The 14745-nt window shown below is 45.0% G+C and overlaps 1 protein-coding gene across 1 annotated transcript in view; it reads right to left on the bottom strand.

The window, feature by feature from the left end:
• The window catches only part of Vps53 (VPS53 subunit of GARP complex), a 146222-nt gene that overhangs the window by 47618 nt on the left and 83859 nt on the right, over positions 1-14745 (bottom strand). Inside the window, exons 12-13 of the mRNA XM_036196517.1 lie at positions 10178-10279; positions 2870-2964 (exon numbers count right to left, since the gene is read on the bottom strand). Of these exons, the coding sequence (XP_036052410.1) occupies positions 2870-2964; positions 10178-10279 (197 nt within the window). The remainder of the gene's footprint in view (positions 1-2869; positions 2965-10177; positions 10280-14745) is intronic.

Consider the following 14745-nt stretch of genomic DNA (forward strand, 5'->3'; position numbering starts at 1 on the left):
CCCAAAGGGAAAATGCCAGCCAAAAAGCTAGTGTTGCATCTTCCATAGACTGAGAAGCCCTAAGGAAAGAGGCCTGGCTCTTTGCCAAAGCATCATGAGCAACACACAGACTTTGATGAGTCAGGCCCATGTAAAACAGAATTGTAAGCGAGAAAAGAGACTCTTTGGACCAAATAGCTTTTGGGTCCTTTTGAAAAGAGAACTCTAGGACTATAGGTTGATGGCTAGGGAGATTAAGTGCTTATCATACAAGCATGAAGACCTGCGTTTGAGCCCTAGAATCTCCACTAAACAAACCCAGGTATGGTGGCATACATGTACAATCCCAGCTCTGGAGAGATGAGACCAGAGGATCCTCGGGGCCCCTGTCACATCACCCTCGTCTATTCATTAAGTGCCAGCAGTGTGAGAGACCTTGCCTCAAAAAATAAGGTGACTGGGGTTGGAGATTTAGCTCAGTGGTAGAGCATTTGCCTAGCAAGCGCAAGGTCCTGGGTTTGGTCCTCAGCTCCAGAAAAAAAAAAAAAAAGTGACATCTCCTGAGAAATGACACACCAACACCAACACACACACACACACACACACACACACACACACACACACACACACCAGGATAGAGGGAGTGGTGTTGGGGTACTTTCAAAGAACAAAGTAGCAATAGTAACTAGTGCCTTCTGTGAGCCTGGTGGACACACACCAAGGGCAGGGAAGGAAGCCCAGCCTTCTCCAGACAGCTTTATCCCCCCCCCCCCATATGAAGTGAGTTACTTTTGTTAACATGGAAGGTCTTTCACAAAGTTTATATTCTGAATAAGAGAAAAGGTAAGGAGTTTGTGCCTGCAAGATCAAGTAGATGGACATGATGTGCCCCCCTGTAGTGATCTACTCAAAACGTTCTTCTCTTCCTCCTGCTCATCCTGAAGCAGGCCTGGAGACAAGGAGTTGCTCACTCAGGACAGAAGCACTAGAAAGGACAGAGGAAAAGAAAGACAAAGGAGAATAAAGGCAAAGGGCCTAAGAGTTTCCCACGGAAGGGCTTCCTCACAGCTGTTGCCAGTTTCCTGTGTGTGTTCTCCTGGGTGAGCTGCAGTCTGTCTTCCCAGGTGTGCCCTTGGAGACCTTGTAACCTGGTCCAGCCCGTGTCCTCAACTCTCCCAACCCGGCTGTCCAGTGACTTCAATAGTGACTCTGGCCATATACAAAGATGAGGGGGGCTCCCTCCTTTGTGAACAAGGTACCCTAGACCATCAACATCCACTTCCAGCTGTGAGGGGCCTGGCTTGTGAAAATGTATGGAGTCTGTAAGTCTGTGAAAAAGCATGTGTGTTACATGGATGATTCCAAGTCCATAACTGATACAAACAAATGCAGAAGAAGGTAGAACTTCCCTCCAGTAGAATTCCAGGTAGGAAGTGATGGGATGAGGTCAACCTTAGGCAGTGAGAACTGCAGGCAAGAATATCAAACCCTGCTAACACGAGCCAACACAACAAGAAACAGGATGCTCCCACAGTCTCAAACCATTCCCTGCAGGACACTTAAAGAAAGAAAACTATAACTTGACAGTGGAGAAGGCTGGTAGGCTTCACCTTAGCCAATAGAGTCAACATCAGCAGTTGACTGACCCCAAGAAGGATGCAACACCACTGGTTTTGTTGTGTGCGCACATGGTCTGGCTCCAAACTTGAAATTGTCTTGCCTCCACCTCCTAAGTGATGGATTATAGTGTGTGCTACCATGTCAGCTCATAACTTAGGTTTAAAAAGACAATACACTAATAGATATGGTGTATGTAGTTCCGGTAGTCAGAAAGCCAAGGCGGGGGTGGGAGGTTAAGGGGGGGGGGGAATCACTTGATGCTAGGAGTTTGAGAGCAGCCTGGGCAACACAGAAACTGTTTCAAGGGGAGTGTGGCGGGGCACAACGTCAGGCAAATGGAAATTGACAGCATCTCACAAAGCATCTGAAACACTTGGTCACCCCTCACCTCACAAAGCATCTGAAACACTTGGTCACCCCTCACCTCACAAAGCATCTGAAACACTTGGTCACCCCTCACCTCACAAAGCATCTGAAACACTTGGTCACCCCTCACCTCACAAAGCATCTGAAACACTTGGTCACCCCTCACCTCACAAAGCATCTGAAACACTTGATCACCCCTCACCTCACAAAGCATCTGAAACACTTGGTCAACCCTCTAACAATGTCAAGGTGAGAAAGACTAAGAAAAACAAGGGAACCAGGATTAAAGGAGACTCCAGAGACCACAGCTAATTTCATGATTATTAGGTCCTGGACCAGAAAAAGGATCAATCTTACTTTCTGATTTAGTTAACTGTGTTTAAATTAAGACATTCCCAAGCCTGGGGAAGGCTAGTGGAGAATTTTTGTGCTGTTTTAAAGTTTTTTTGACAGTCAAAATTACCTCACAATGAAAAGCCAAATTATAATTGAAAGCATATACTTCAGGGACTAGGCTTTCTTAGAATGTCTGGGTGCCTGACACTTTGTGGGGTGATGTGCAGTCAGTGCTCAAAAGCTTAGCATCCACATGGGGGCGGGGAAAGTGTTCAGAGCCACAAGGAGGCTTACACAGCCAAGCCCAGGCAGCTTAGGTTTATGAGGAAAGTATGCCAGTGTAGTGGCACATACCTTTAGTCTCAGCAGCTGGGAGGCAGAGGCAGTCACATCTCTGTGAGTTAGCTAAAGCTACAGATCTCAAATGAACAAATTATAGGCAAAACAGTTACATGCAGAATATATAATGATATCCTTAATGAGCTCTAAAAGGAGTTGTCCTTGTGTAGGACCCAATGATCAGAGGCTAGAAACACAGGCAGAAAACAGCAGAGTGCTTGTCACTCACTTGTCCTGGGATTCAATGTACACGTAGAGATGAGGCTCAAAACACTTGGAAACAATGCCATGAAATGGATTGTCTGGGGCCTTGGGCTTCTTTGGCTGGAAAGAGAGGAGGGGAAAATATGAATGAACATGAACCCTATGTTTAAGCAATTTCAAAGCAAACATTCAAGTTCACTCTTAGCTCACAGATAGGGGCAGTGGACATAGAGCTGCGTCACACCATGATCCCTCCAGTGAGCCACCACCAGCTCTTGTCAGCATCTCGGACTTGCTGTGGGTGCTGGAAGAGACTTGCTGCTACTCTGATATTACATGCATCTTTTATTTGGAAGCTCATCATCAGTGGGTGTTTTCAAACGTTAAATCTGGGCTGAATTTAAAGAACACTTTGTATTGGCAGTCTCTGCTCCTTGTTATTATAATCTTGATACTAGACACCTTCTCATCCTTCCTTCAGGCGTCTTACCGCTACTACTACACAGCCTGGGAACTAGAGGCGCTGAGCTCCTCCACCAGCAATCCCAAGTGGTCAGATTTGCTACCTCTTGCAGAGCTCCCCGACTGTGGACTATCATTAACAAATAATGTAAGAAAAGAGAGGAGCAGGAGGCCAACAGAGGGATCACCACCTTGCTCTCTACTTTCAAGCCTCACCATTTACAATGCTTTGGCATGAGGGCATCTTGTCTAAGAAAGCATGGCTTGTAAACTTATGGTAGGGAGACTGATGAACACTGGTAAACAGGTTACTTGGCAGCAATTGTTTAAAAATTATATTTTCTTCCTAATTCATTTCCAAGTATGTAGAAAATAAGAATCTCCCTGTTACTTTCTACTCCTTAAAAAAGTTAATCTGTCTACTGCCAAAATGTCAGCAAAAGGACTCTGAGCCAAAGATATAGAGTTCAAGTTTAACATAAGCCATGCCTGCAACACACTTGCTGACCGGAACTCCTGTACCCTTTTCTTCCTCTTTGTGTAGCTCTGGAGAGCACTCTGAGGTCTTGCACACTAGCAAGCACTCTCCGAACACGCTCCATTAACTAGCTTAATGAGGAACAACTACTACATACAAGCTTAAGGTGGGCACCTTGCTGTACTCCTGCTGAGCAACAGGAGCTGAAGGCTGAGGCTAGCCTGGGCTACAAAATGAGATAACGATCCCAGGGGGGAAAAAGGACTAGAGATATGGTTCCATTGGTATATTAAAAAAACAAAACAAAAAAAACTATACAGAGGAGACAGACAGACAGACAGACAGACACACACACACACACACACACACACACACACACACACACAGAGTGCATAATATACACACCACACTAAATTCAGAGATAGGCATGCATGTGTGAAATTAATACTGCTATCAAAGCTCTTCCTTTCTCTCACCTCCATTTTGATTATGAATATGATGATGATGATGATGATGAACAGTGTTAAGGACATTTTATATAAGCCTACACTCTTAAACTGCTTCTATTTTAATGAGCCCTAAAAAAAGCTAGTGTGGTGGCACTTACTAGCTACACAGGAAACAGAGGCAGGAGAATAGTCTGAGCCCACAGCTTGAGAACAACCCTGCTAATATGGTGATACCCTGTCTCAAAAACAAAGTATGGGGGCAGTGAGCAGGCTCAGCAGTCAGGGCACTTAGCACCAAGCCTGACAACATGTGTGCTCCCCAGAACCCACACCGTGGAAGAAGAGAACCAACTCCCACAAGTTGGCCTCTGACCTCCAGACAAGTATCAAGGTATGTGTTCCCTTCCCTACACTATAGACAAATAAAAAAAGTATAAAAAAAAATTTAAGACTAAAAGTAACTGCCAATTACTGGGAAAGCTACCATCCAGTGATAGACAAAACGTGTCTACCTTATCTTAGCATCTGCTTACTTACAAACTACTGTAATGGGTTAACACTGTCTTTAGCTGATGTAGTGGCTCATGTCTTTAATCCCAGGCGGAGTTCTGTGAGTTCTAGGCCAGCCTGGTCTACAGAGCAAGCTCTAGGCCAGTCAGGGCTACATAGAGAGAGCCTGTCTCAAAAACAAAAAACAAACAAACAAAAAACCCCAAACATTTAAAAATGAATAATTTTCAACAAAAATTAAATGTTGCTGTGTGTGATGGATCAGGCCTTTAATCCCAACATTTGGGAGGCAGATGCAGGGGGATTGCTATTGAGTTCTGGGCTAGCCAAGACTATAGAAAGAAAAAAAAAAAGTCAACATTACATGCATCCTATAACTTCATCTTTCCTTCACCTTCCTTGAGTTTCATGTTTTAAAATGTTAGGCCAGATTTCTAGAAACTCTCTTTCTGTTTGTTGTTGTTGTTGTTGTTTTTGTTTTTGTTTTTTAAAGATTTATTTATTTATTATATACACAGAAGAGGGCACCAGATCTCATTACAGATGGCTGTGAGCCACCATGTGGTTGCTGGGAATTGAACTCAGGACCTCTGGAAGAGCAGTCAGTGCTCTTAACCTCTGAGCCATCTCTCCAGGCCTGGTTTTGTTTTTTAAGACAGACTCTCACTCTATGTCCCAAGAAATCCTCCCACTTCTACCTCCTAAGTACTGAAATTACAGTGATATGCCACCACACCTGTTCAAAACTCTGGTCCTTCTTAATGACACACTGTCTTCTGGAAACCACTGCCAATGCTGGGACCCAGGCTGGACTTTGTGAGGGTCACTGGGAAAGCACAGGGCTTTATCCAGTCCACAGATGGTCCCTCAGAGCACAGGTGCCTGCCGGGAGCCATTTCTGCTTCCACTAGTTCAACACAGATGACCCAGCACGAAGCAGGACGGATGTGAGGAATGATGCTCACCCTTTGTTCTGTGTGTGCAGGTGTGTTCACCTGTGTGGGTGGCAGAGGTGGATTTGGGATGTCTTCCTCTATTGCTCTCCACCATATTTCCTTTCTGAGAGAGCCACCTGTCAGTGAACCTTGAGTTCACCATTTCAGCTAGACTTGGTGGCCAGCAAAGCCTCTGGACCCATCTGCCTTTGCTCCCCCAGTGCTGAAGCTACAGGTGTGCACACCACATCTCACTTTTATATGGGTACTGGGGGCTGAATTCAGGTCTTTGTGCCTCTGCGGCAAGAATTTTACCTGCTGGGCCATCTCTCCAGACCCCATTCTCTCTGCTTTCTTATTTTTGATAAGATATTTAGTTAATAATACAGAAAAATGTGATTCAATCTGTCTTTGTAGGACTAGATAGCCTGATTGGGGAATTACGGTATTCTAGCCATGTATCTGTTCAGTGATTAAAATATAACCATTAGTATATTCCTTTCTCTGTGTGTATTGGGGAGGTACAGTTCATGTAGCTGTGCTGCACAAGTTGGGGAGAAGTGTGGAGACAAGGGTAACCTAGGGAGTCATTCTCAGATGCCTTCCACCTTTTGAACTGGAGCTCTGTCAAGCAGGCTAGGCTAGCCACCGGTGGATGCCAGGAATCTTTCTGTTTCAGCCTCATCTCACATGACTGGGATTAGAGGTGCTTCCCACTACACCCAGCTTTTTACATGGAGACTGGAGATCCAAATTCAGGGCCTCACACTTACAAAGGCGAATGCTTTACTAACTAGGATACCTCCCTAACATGCACTATTTGTCTTTTCTTTTGTTTTGCTTATTATTATCTATTTACTACTACTACTACTATTGTTATTATTAGTGTGTGTGTGTGTGTGTGTGTGTGTGTGTGTGTGTGTGTGTGAGTTTATGGAAGTCAGAGGACAACTTTGTGGAGTCAGTTTTCTCCTTCCATCTGTAACATATCCCCAGAACTTAGCACAATTGACTCAGTAGTGGAAGTACCATTCAGGCCATAAAATTTAGCATGTAGACACCATCACCAGCCAACAAAGATAAAGTCCTAAAGTCTCTAAATATACCATCCTCGCTTTTTGGCTTCTGCTTCTGGCTAACAGTTCTTATTAACAGAAGTATGTCAAGCAAGAATGTGTTTTTTTTTTTTTTAATTTAATTTTATCTTTATTTATTTAGCTTTAAAGCTCATCCTGGGAAAAACACTCAGGGCTATACTAGGATCCCTAACACCCATCAGCTGACTAAAAGACTTTCTATTGGCTTAAACCCCTGTCGGAGTAGTCTTTTCTACTGGATCCCCCACAAAACATCTTTACATGGGCTCTGGGCACTGAACTCAATTTGTCACGCTTGCACAGAAGCACCTTTACTCAGTGAGCCATTCTCATTGGCTCACTTTATTTGGTTTGAGATAGGGCCTTGAACTATGTATCGCAGGCTGGCCTTGATCGAAATCCTCCAGCTTCAGCTTCCTTAGTGCCAGGTTTACAAGTCATCTAGCATGATCTTCACAGGTGCTATGCATGACAAGGCCCCACAGAACGCACAGAAAGCTGCATTACCAGACAGGCAGGTGTCCCATCTCCACCTTAGGTGACGGACTGACTTGTCCATCACTGGTCCTGCCACCACAGTACCTAGCTTCTATTGATGCATTTTTATCATGAGCTGAAGCAAGATGGGGATGACAGGAGGGCTGCCCAGATTTCTTTCTCTTACTCCTTGTCCACAGGGTTGGCCCTGCTCACAGCTGCTCTGCATGTGCTCATGTATAGTGAGGAGGTGCTGGGATTTCAGCCCTTGCTGGTGTCTGCCTTTGCACCAGCAGGCAGCTCCCCAAAGAGCTGATCTGCAGCTTAAAGAACACACTAAGTCATTTAGCAGTAGCATTCAGGCTGGACTGCTGAGTGTGTGAATTCTGTCCAAACACTGCAGATGTTTAAGCTATTTCCTCCCAGAGTTTGATGGAATAATAAAAGGTTACTGTTGCCACAGTAAGGAGGTCTGCAGCTGGTCCCATTTCCTTTTATTACTATCCAATGTAAACAGATTAAATCTAACTGCTCGGATCACCAGAAGGGTACATTTTTAAACCAGAAATTCCTGATTTCTTCTCTCTCCTCCTGTGCCCTCAGTCCCTTGTTTGTTTGTTTGTTTGTTTGTTTTTAATCACTGGGAATATCTTGGCAATGAAGCACTCAGGTCCTTCCAAGAAGTGAATGCTGCTTTTCAAGTTCATACTCCCTTCCCAGCAGCTAGGCACAAACTACAGCAGGGAGCAATCCTGGAGGCCAACTGTCTACTGGCGGTGGCAAGGAGATGGCTAGAGTAACTCAGGAAAAGTAGGGGCTCCCCCACTTTGGCTAGCTCCCTAGTGCTGTGAAGTCACTTACCTGCACCCCAAGAGCTCCTGTTCTTCCAGGGCATAAAACTCCAGAAGCCAGCTGGCTACTGGGAGGGAGATCTGAGACCCCATCTAGCCAGTCAGAGATGAGAGTGGCATGTGGGGGCATTAGACACTGTGTGGGTGTTACTACTAGTAAAGAGCAGCCTTGAATTATGGGGACATCATCCAGGTCAGGGATTTTTTTTGTTAGTTTTTTTTTTTTTTAATACATGTAAAACTTGAGGTTTAACACAAGCTTGTTCTGGAAATCCACACACAAAGTGACTCGGAATGGAGCTGCTCTGGCTACAGGGACCCTGATCCCTTTCTCTCCTAACTCCTTATGTCTGATGAGCCATCTAAGAATACAATCGTGAAAGTCCAGATGCAGAGAGCAGGGAGCCTGAGAACCTAAAACCTATCTGAGGCACATGGCTATGAGCAGTAGATGCAGGTCCAGCATTTCCCTTACCACAGAGCTCTGCTTTTATACCTGCTTGTCCTTAGATCCAGAGGTCTTGGTCTTAGCACAATCACCTCAAGCTTTCATGAAGAAGAAAAAACTCCAGGGCAAAAATGAAACCATATTTTATCTACAAAACTGTGCAAAGGTGTGAAGGGACTCTGCTAATCCAGTGTAATGACACCAGAGGTGACCAGCTGCCACAGAGCACCTGAGTGCTCAAACTGCATGATTCTAAACGCGATAAAGGCAGCTGGTAGCATGGGGGAGGGGAGGGCCCCATACAAAGCATGACTAAGCAAGGCAGCTTCTAGGGAGCCTGTCCTGGAACTCACTCTGTAGCCTAGGCTGGCCTCGAACTCACAGAGATCCGTGGCGGGGAATTTACAGGAAGAATGAGTCCCTGCTCCCACACTGAGAACTGCCCTGAGGTCAGCAGCAATAGTCCCTTCTGTGCTGCTCAGTGATTCAGAGGCTTTAAGTAAGTTACATCCGGCCTCACTTTTCTGGGACAGACTCATAGCAACCCTCCAGTTCTGCCCATGCACTTAATTTCTATGGCCTCCACCTTTTAATAAGTCACGAAGTGTGTGCATGTTGGGGGTCGGTGTGGGCTAGGAAAGGAATTCCAGCTTCCATCTGCTAGACCTGGCTGCTAGTCCTGGCCCTTCCACTTCCAAACTCAGCCCTGAGCAAGTGTTTAGCTTCTCCAGCTACTCTGATCACCTGTGAGAAACCAGAGGGAGGCACTGTGAAAGCAAATGAAAGAAAGGTGTAAAGATGTTGAGACTGCAAAGTGCCTTCAATGTGCGGTGTCTGAGTTATTACCAACACAACGGAGCAGACATGTGTTGTGGCCTGGGGATTCTGCTCAGACTCCCGTCAGCAGTCACCCATCCTTGCCACACTAGGCACCCAGGCTGGCTGCAGTGTGTGTCAGGCTGGTGTCCAGCCACCTCCCTTTGGCTGTGTCTGGAGAGAAACAATGTCACCAAATAATCCTCTAGCAGCGAGTGTGGAAAAGTCAAAGAGGGAACACTAATCCCGAAAGGAAATGGCTGACTTACCGCTCTAACCTCTCCTGACATAAAACAGCAAGGAGACAAAACACCATTCTGCAGGAGGAAGGGAGAGGAAATTTCGAGCGAGCAGAAAGTGCTGAAGGAAATTAAAACTGCTAGTGTGCTCTGAAAAGAACTCTCCAAAGACGCCGCTGGTTACCCTGACGTTTCCAAGGCCTCCCCAGTGGCCCCATGTTGGCTTGCTCTGTGTGGAGGCCTCTCCCAGCCCAAGACACTACTAACCCCACAGTTGTCTCACATCATCATGGTGTCGGATGGGAGGAAGGGAAGTGTCTTGACAGACCCAGATGCTGAACAAGGCAGAGCTGTATTGGGCAGCTCTGCCACGTGGGCTGAAGAGGAGAGGCCAAACGCAACAGATTACGGGCAGGAAAACTGCTCTCATTACCTGACCAGGCCCTCATGCAACCGCCAGAGCGACCTCTGAGTGTCTGTCACCCTAACCAAAGACCCTGTGTGGAGTGAGCCAGCTCACTTTCAGAAAGGTGCACGAGTTGGCCACACACTACGGCACACGCAGACTCACTTGCTCTAACTCCCCTTTCTCCAGCGCCAGCTCCTCCATCTCTGGCGTTGTCTCGTCCTCCAGGAAGGGATTGGTAGATGGTGGTGGGGACTCCAGCTTTTTCTATAAGACATGAGGAAGAGGTTAGTTTCTGAGTATGAGCGTGCCGATGACCTGCTTTATCCAGCTCTCCCTAACAGCTGGATCACTGGATCTGTCCTCACAAGAATAGTGGCATCGGGGCCACATCCTCATCGCAAGTCTTCATATTCCTCTTATACCTTCTGGAACCTGCACTGCCCACCTAATCCAATCCTTTTTTTTTTTTAATTTATTTATTTGTTTGTTTGTTTATTATATATACAATGTTCTGCCTGCATGTACGCTTTACAGGCCAGAAGAGGGCACCAGATCTCATTACAGATGGTTGTGAGCCATCATGTGGTTGCTGGGAATTGAACTCAGGACCTCTGGAAGAGCAGCCACTGTTCTTAACCTCTGAGCCATCTCTCCAGACCCAATCCAATTCTTTTGAAGACAGGGCTTCTCTATGCAGCCCTGGCTGTCCTAGAACTCACTATGTAGACCAGGCACCTTTATTCTAATTCTATTCTGGCTAAAACTCTCACTCATTCATTATTTCAAATGTCCCTTCTGGGACGCACCCTCATGTGCCCAGTGTGGGCTACCTGTCCCTGCAATGTGCACATCCTCTATGAAGCTGGGCATAGTTGCCTGTGCTGGAACCCTAACGTTAGGAGGTAGAGACAGGTGGATCACAGGAGCTTGCTGGCTAGCCTAGATAAGAAAGTAAATGATCCTTTCTCAAGGGAGTAAGACTTAGAATTCCAACATCCTCCTCTGGCCTCCATATGTAAGTACACACACCTCTGCACACACACACACACACACACACACACACACACACACACACATAAAGGGGGGTGGAGAATCAGACACTCTGATGGCTAGAATCATGTATGTGTTGGTCTTCATTATATTTTTGGTGACTTTCATGTAACAGGTGCTCAATAAATATGGATGAATTCAAATGGCAGATGGGTTTGAATTCAAGAACTACAGAGCTAACCTCACATGTTCTAGATTAAAGCCAGAAGTCCATTCCCAAGTCAAGTCCCATTATAATGATCACAACAGAAATTTCCTTGAGAAAAATTTTCTCAGCTCTGGAATGAGATAACTTCTTGAAAATACATCAATAAAGGGGACCACAGGCTACTGGGAAAGCTGGGGGCAGGAGATGTAGGTTTTAGCTCCAAATTATCCAGCTTCTCTGAGCTACAGGAGCTTTATCTGCCAAGTGTGGCTATAGTCACAGGACTGCTCTAAAGATCAAATGTAATAAACGTGTGAAAGCCAAGCAGAAGCACACGAGTGTGGGCTCACTGACCAAATCTTGGGCACATTTATGACTTTTGAACAGAGATGTCTTTTATGCTTGGGTGCTGAGAGTTTCAGCAGAAAGGAACCTTGAACAACAAGCAGGACACCAGGGTTTGGTTGGTGGTGCAGTGAGGGGTGGATCCTGGAGACAAGAAATTAAGCGGAAAGGGAGTTTCCAAATGTATTTGTTACATTTTTGCATCTACCAGTAGTGAAAGCTGGTGTAATCGCTAAAACCAAAAGAAGGGCCACAATTGGACGATAGTGTGAATAGCTGCCCACATCATCCAAAGGTATTACAAACAAAAGCCAAAAGTAAACTTAAACAAAAAATCAAAACCCCCTGAGGTATCTGCTATGAGCTTTAAGATAATTCTGTTTACACGCATCTAAACTACTAAATTCTTATCTGACACACTTCGGTACTGTTTTGTAGTCAGACAATGGCTTCTGTACATGAAGAAAGCCTTGTGATTGTGATAACTGTGTTAGCTTAAGGTAATCATTACTAAGACAATGGTTTTTGCAGAAAACTGGTGAGAAACAGTGCAGTCGAATGACCAGGCAAGCATTTCAGATCTGCACCCTTGGCATGCTAACTTCTTGGCCTACTGTGGTTCTTTTATATGTGTGTAGGTGTGTGTGTGTGTGTGTGTGTGTGTGTGTGTGTGTGTGTGTGTGTGTTATTTATATAATATGTGGGTAATATGTACATTTATATTTTTAGAAGCCTATGCTCCTAAGCTTTAGTTGTCTTTTTAAGAGTTGCTGGTATTTGGCCAGGCATGGTGATTCATGCCTATAATCACAATACCCTAGAGGTAAAGGTAGCAGGATCTTAGGATCTCAAGTTCAAGGCCACTCTAGGATGCATAGTGTGTTAGTGAATTCCATTTAGAATCCAGTCTGGGCTATCCTGTGAGTTCTAGGACAGCCTGGCAACTTAGTAAGACCTGTCTAAAAACAAACAAGCAAATAAACAGCACTGCTGAAAGGAAATAGGGGAAAGGAATAGTGGAAAAGAGAATTTACCAGGCCTAAACTTCAACAATTAAATTAGTTAAGCTAGGCATGCTAGTGGGTACCTGAAGTCCCAGCTTTTTGGAAAAGTGAGTCAGGGGATCTCTTGAGCTAGGGAATATTGAAACCAGACTGGACAAGAGTTCATGTCAACAAAACAAAACACAGATCCCTAGTTGGAGATATAGCTCAGAGTTGGAGTTCTTGCCTAGCCACAGTTACATGGTGAGTTCAAGGCAAGCTTGGGTTACCTGAGATCCTGCATCAAAAAATTAAACACATAAAACAAATGAAAAATTAAATTAGTTAGAAACCCTATATTCACTTACTAGCAGGTTTGGGCCCATACTTCTGAGTAGAGTTGCTCTGACTGAGTCTCCTGGTGCTCCAAGGATGTGGAAAGCAGGTCCCTCAGCTGAAATTAAAGCCTTGCTCTAAACCATTCCACAACAGAAACAGGATCTGAACTTTTATGGTAAGTGTTCTTTATCTACTACATCTTGACTTTTATACAGCTGGGCTTCACTTTTAAAGCACAATGGGATATTTATTAGATAAATGAAACAAACAAAAAACCCAGAATCAATGAAATGGACTGTGAATGTTCCTGAGCTCTGTGCCCCACTGGAGAAAGTGTCAGATGAATGAGTAAAAGTAAGAAGAAGGATAATATGAAAGGCTCTTTTGAACTCAGAGCAGCATGAGGTGGGGTCCTTGGACTCGAAGTCTCCTGAGTCCCTTTTTTCCATCCACAGGCTGATGAAATCACAGACCAGAAGCACCTAGCACACTCTCAGGGCATGCACATTCCAAGTGTGGACTGCATTCCTCCCTTCATCCACTCAGCAGATGGATGTGCTGGGTATCTGGGAAAGCAACGAGTAAGACAGACTTATTCTGCCCTCCGTCTGCTGAGAAGCAGGCTTTAATCAACCACAGAAACATGTCATAACGGCCTTGAAAAGGTAGTTGTTATGAAGGCATGCAGCAGAGGTTCAAAACTAAATTCTGGAGACAGAATCGAGGGCTGCTTTGGAGCGATATGCGGGTGAGAACTATGGAGTGGAGCTCTTTCTGTACTTGAGCAACACCATTCATTGGGCATGTGGTGGACATTAATTATGTGGTCTGCATCCTAGTCCAGACTCCCTGACCTGCAGTGGTGATGCAGAATGAATAAGACAAGGAAGAGAAGCACCGTGAGAGGGAAATGAGGACCAAGCAGGCTAGGACAGAGAAGAGCAGGAGATGTAAATAAGAAGGCACTAACAACAACAGTCTTGGGGAGGTCTGCAGGGTGGATGGGCAGAGGTGTGAGGTACAAAGCAGAGGGTCAATCAAGTGCCTTTTGTAGGGATGGTAAGATTTTCCTCTCATCACAAGAAAGTGGCACTGAGGGTTTTTAAACATGGGACTAACAGATACTAATTTGCTGTGGAATAATCCTTCTGTACACTGTGAAAATATATTGCCCTCTTTGTTAATAAAAAGCTGATTGGTTGACAGCTAGGCACAATTTTCAGGACAGAGAGAATGTTGGGAAGAAGAGTGGAGTCTCCAAGTCACAAGAGATGCAGAGAGAAGCAAGATGAAGGTGCTGTGTTGAAAGTAGGTACTGCCACATGGCAGAAAATAAATAGAAATGTGGATTAACTTAAAATGTAAGAGTTAGCTAATAACAAGCCTGAGCTATCAGCCAAACATTTATAATTAATATTATGTCTCTGAGTGGTTATTTGGGAGCAGCTTCCAGGACACAGAAAAACTCCACCTACAAATGGTGCCCAAACGTCTGGCACCTACATCCACATAAAACCTGAGAAACCTTAAAAAAGGTTTTTAAACACATAAAAACAGAGCCAAATGTAGCTTCCTAGTCTTGTGTCTCTTATACCAACCTTAGTATGCCAGCATGCCATGAGCTAAACTGCATGGCAGATTCCCGCAGTCTCTCACACAGGCTGTGGTACAGAGAGGCATCTCCCAGCTCCTGCCTGTGGGCTTGAGCTGCCAGCCTGAGCTCCACCAGTACACTTTATGGCAGGTTTGGAGTTTTGTTCATGCAGACAGAAAAGGTTACAGATGCTCAGTAAAGACAGATCCAGATAGAAAAAACCCTCTAAACAGGTTACAATGTGTTTAAAAATGTACAAAGGCTTGAGAGA

This window comes from Onychomys torridus, chromosome 8 (assembly GCF_903995425.1).
Source record: "Onychomys torridus chromosome 8, mOncTor1.1, whole genome shotgun sequence".
NCBI lineage: Eukaryota > Metazoa > Chordata > Mammalia > Rodentia > Cricetidae > Onychomys > Onychomys torridus.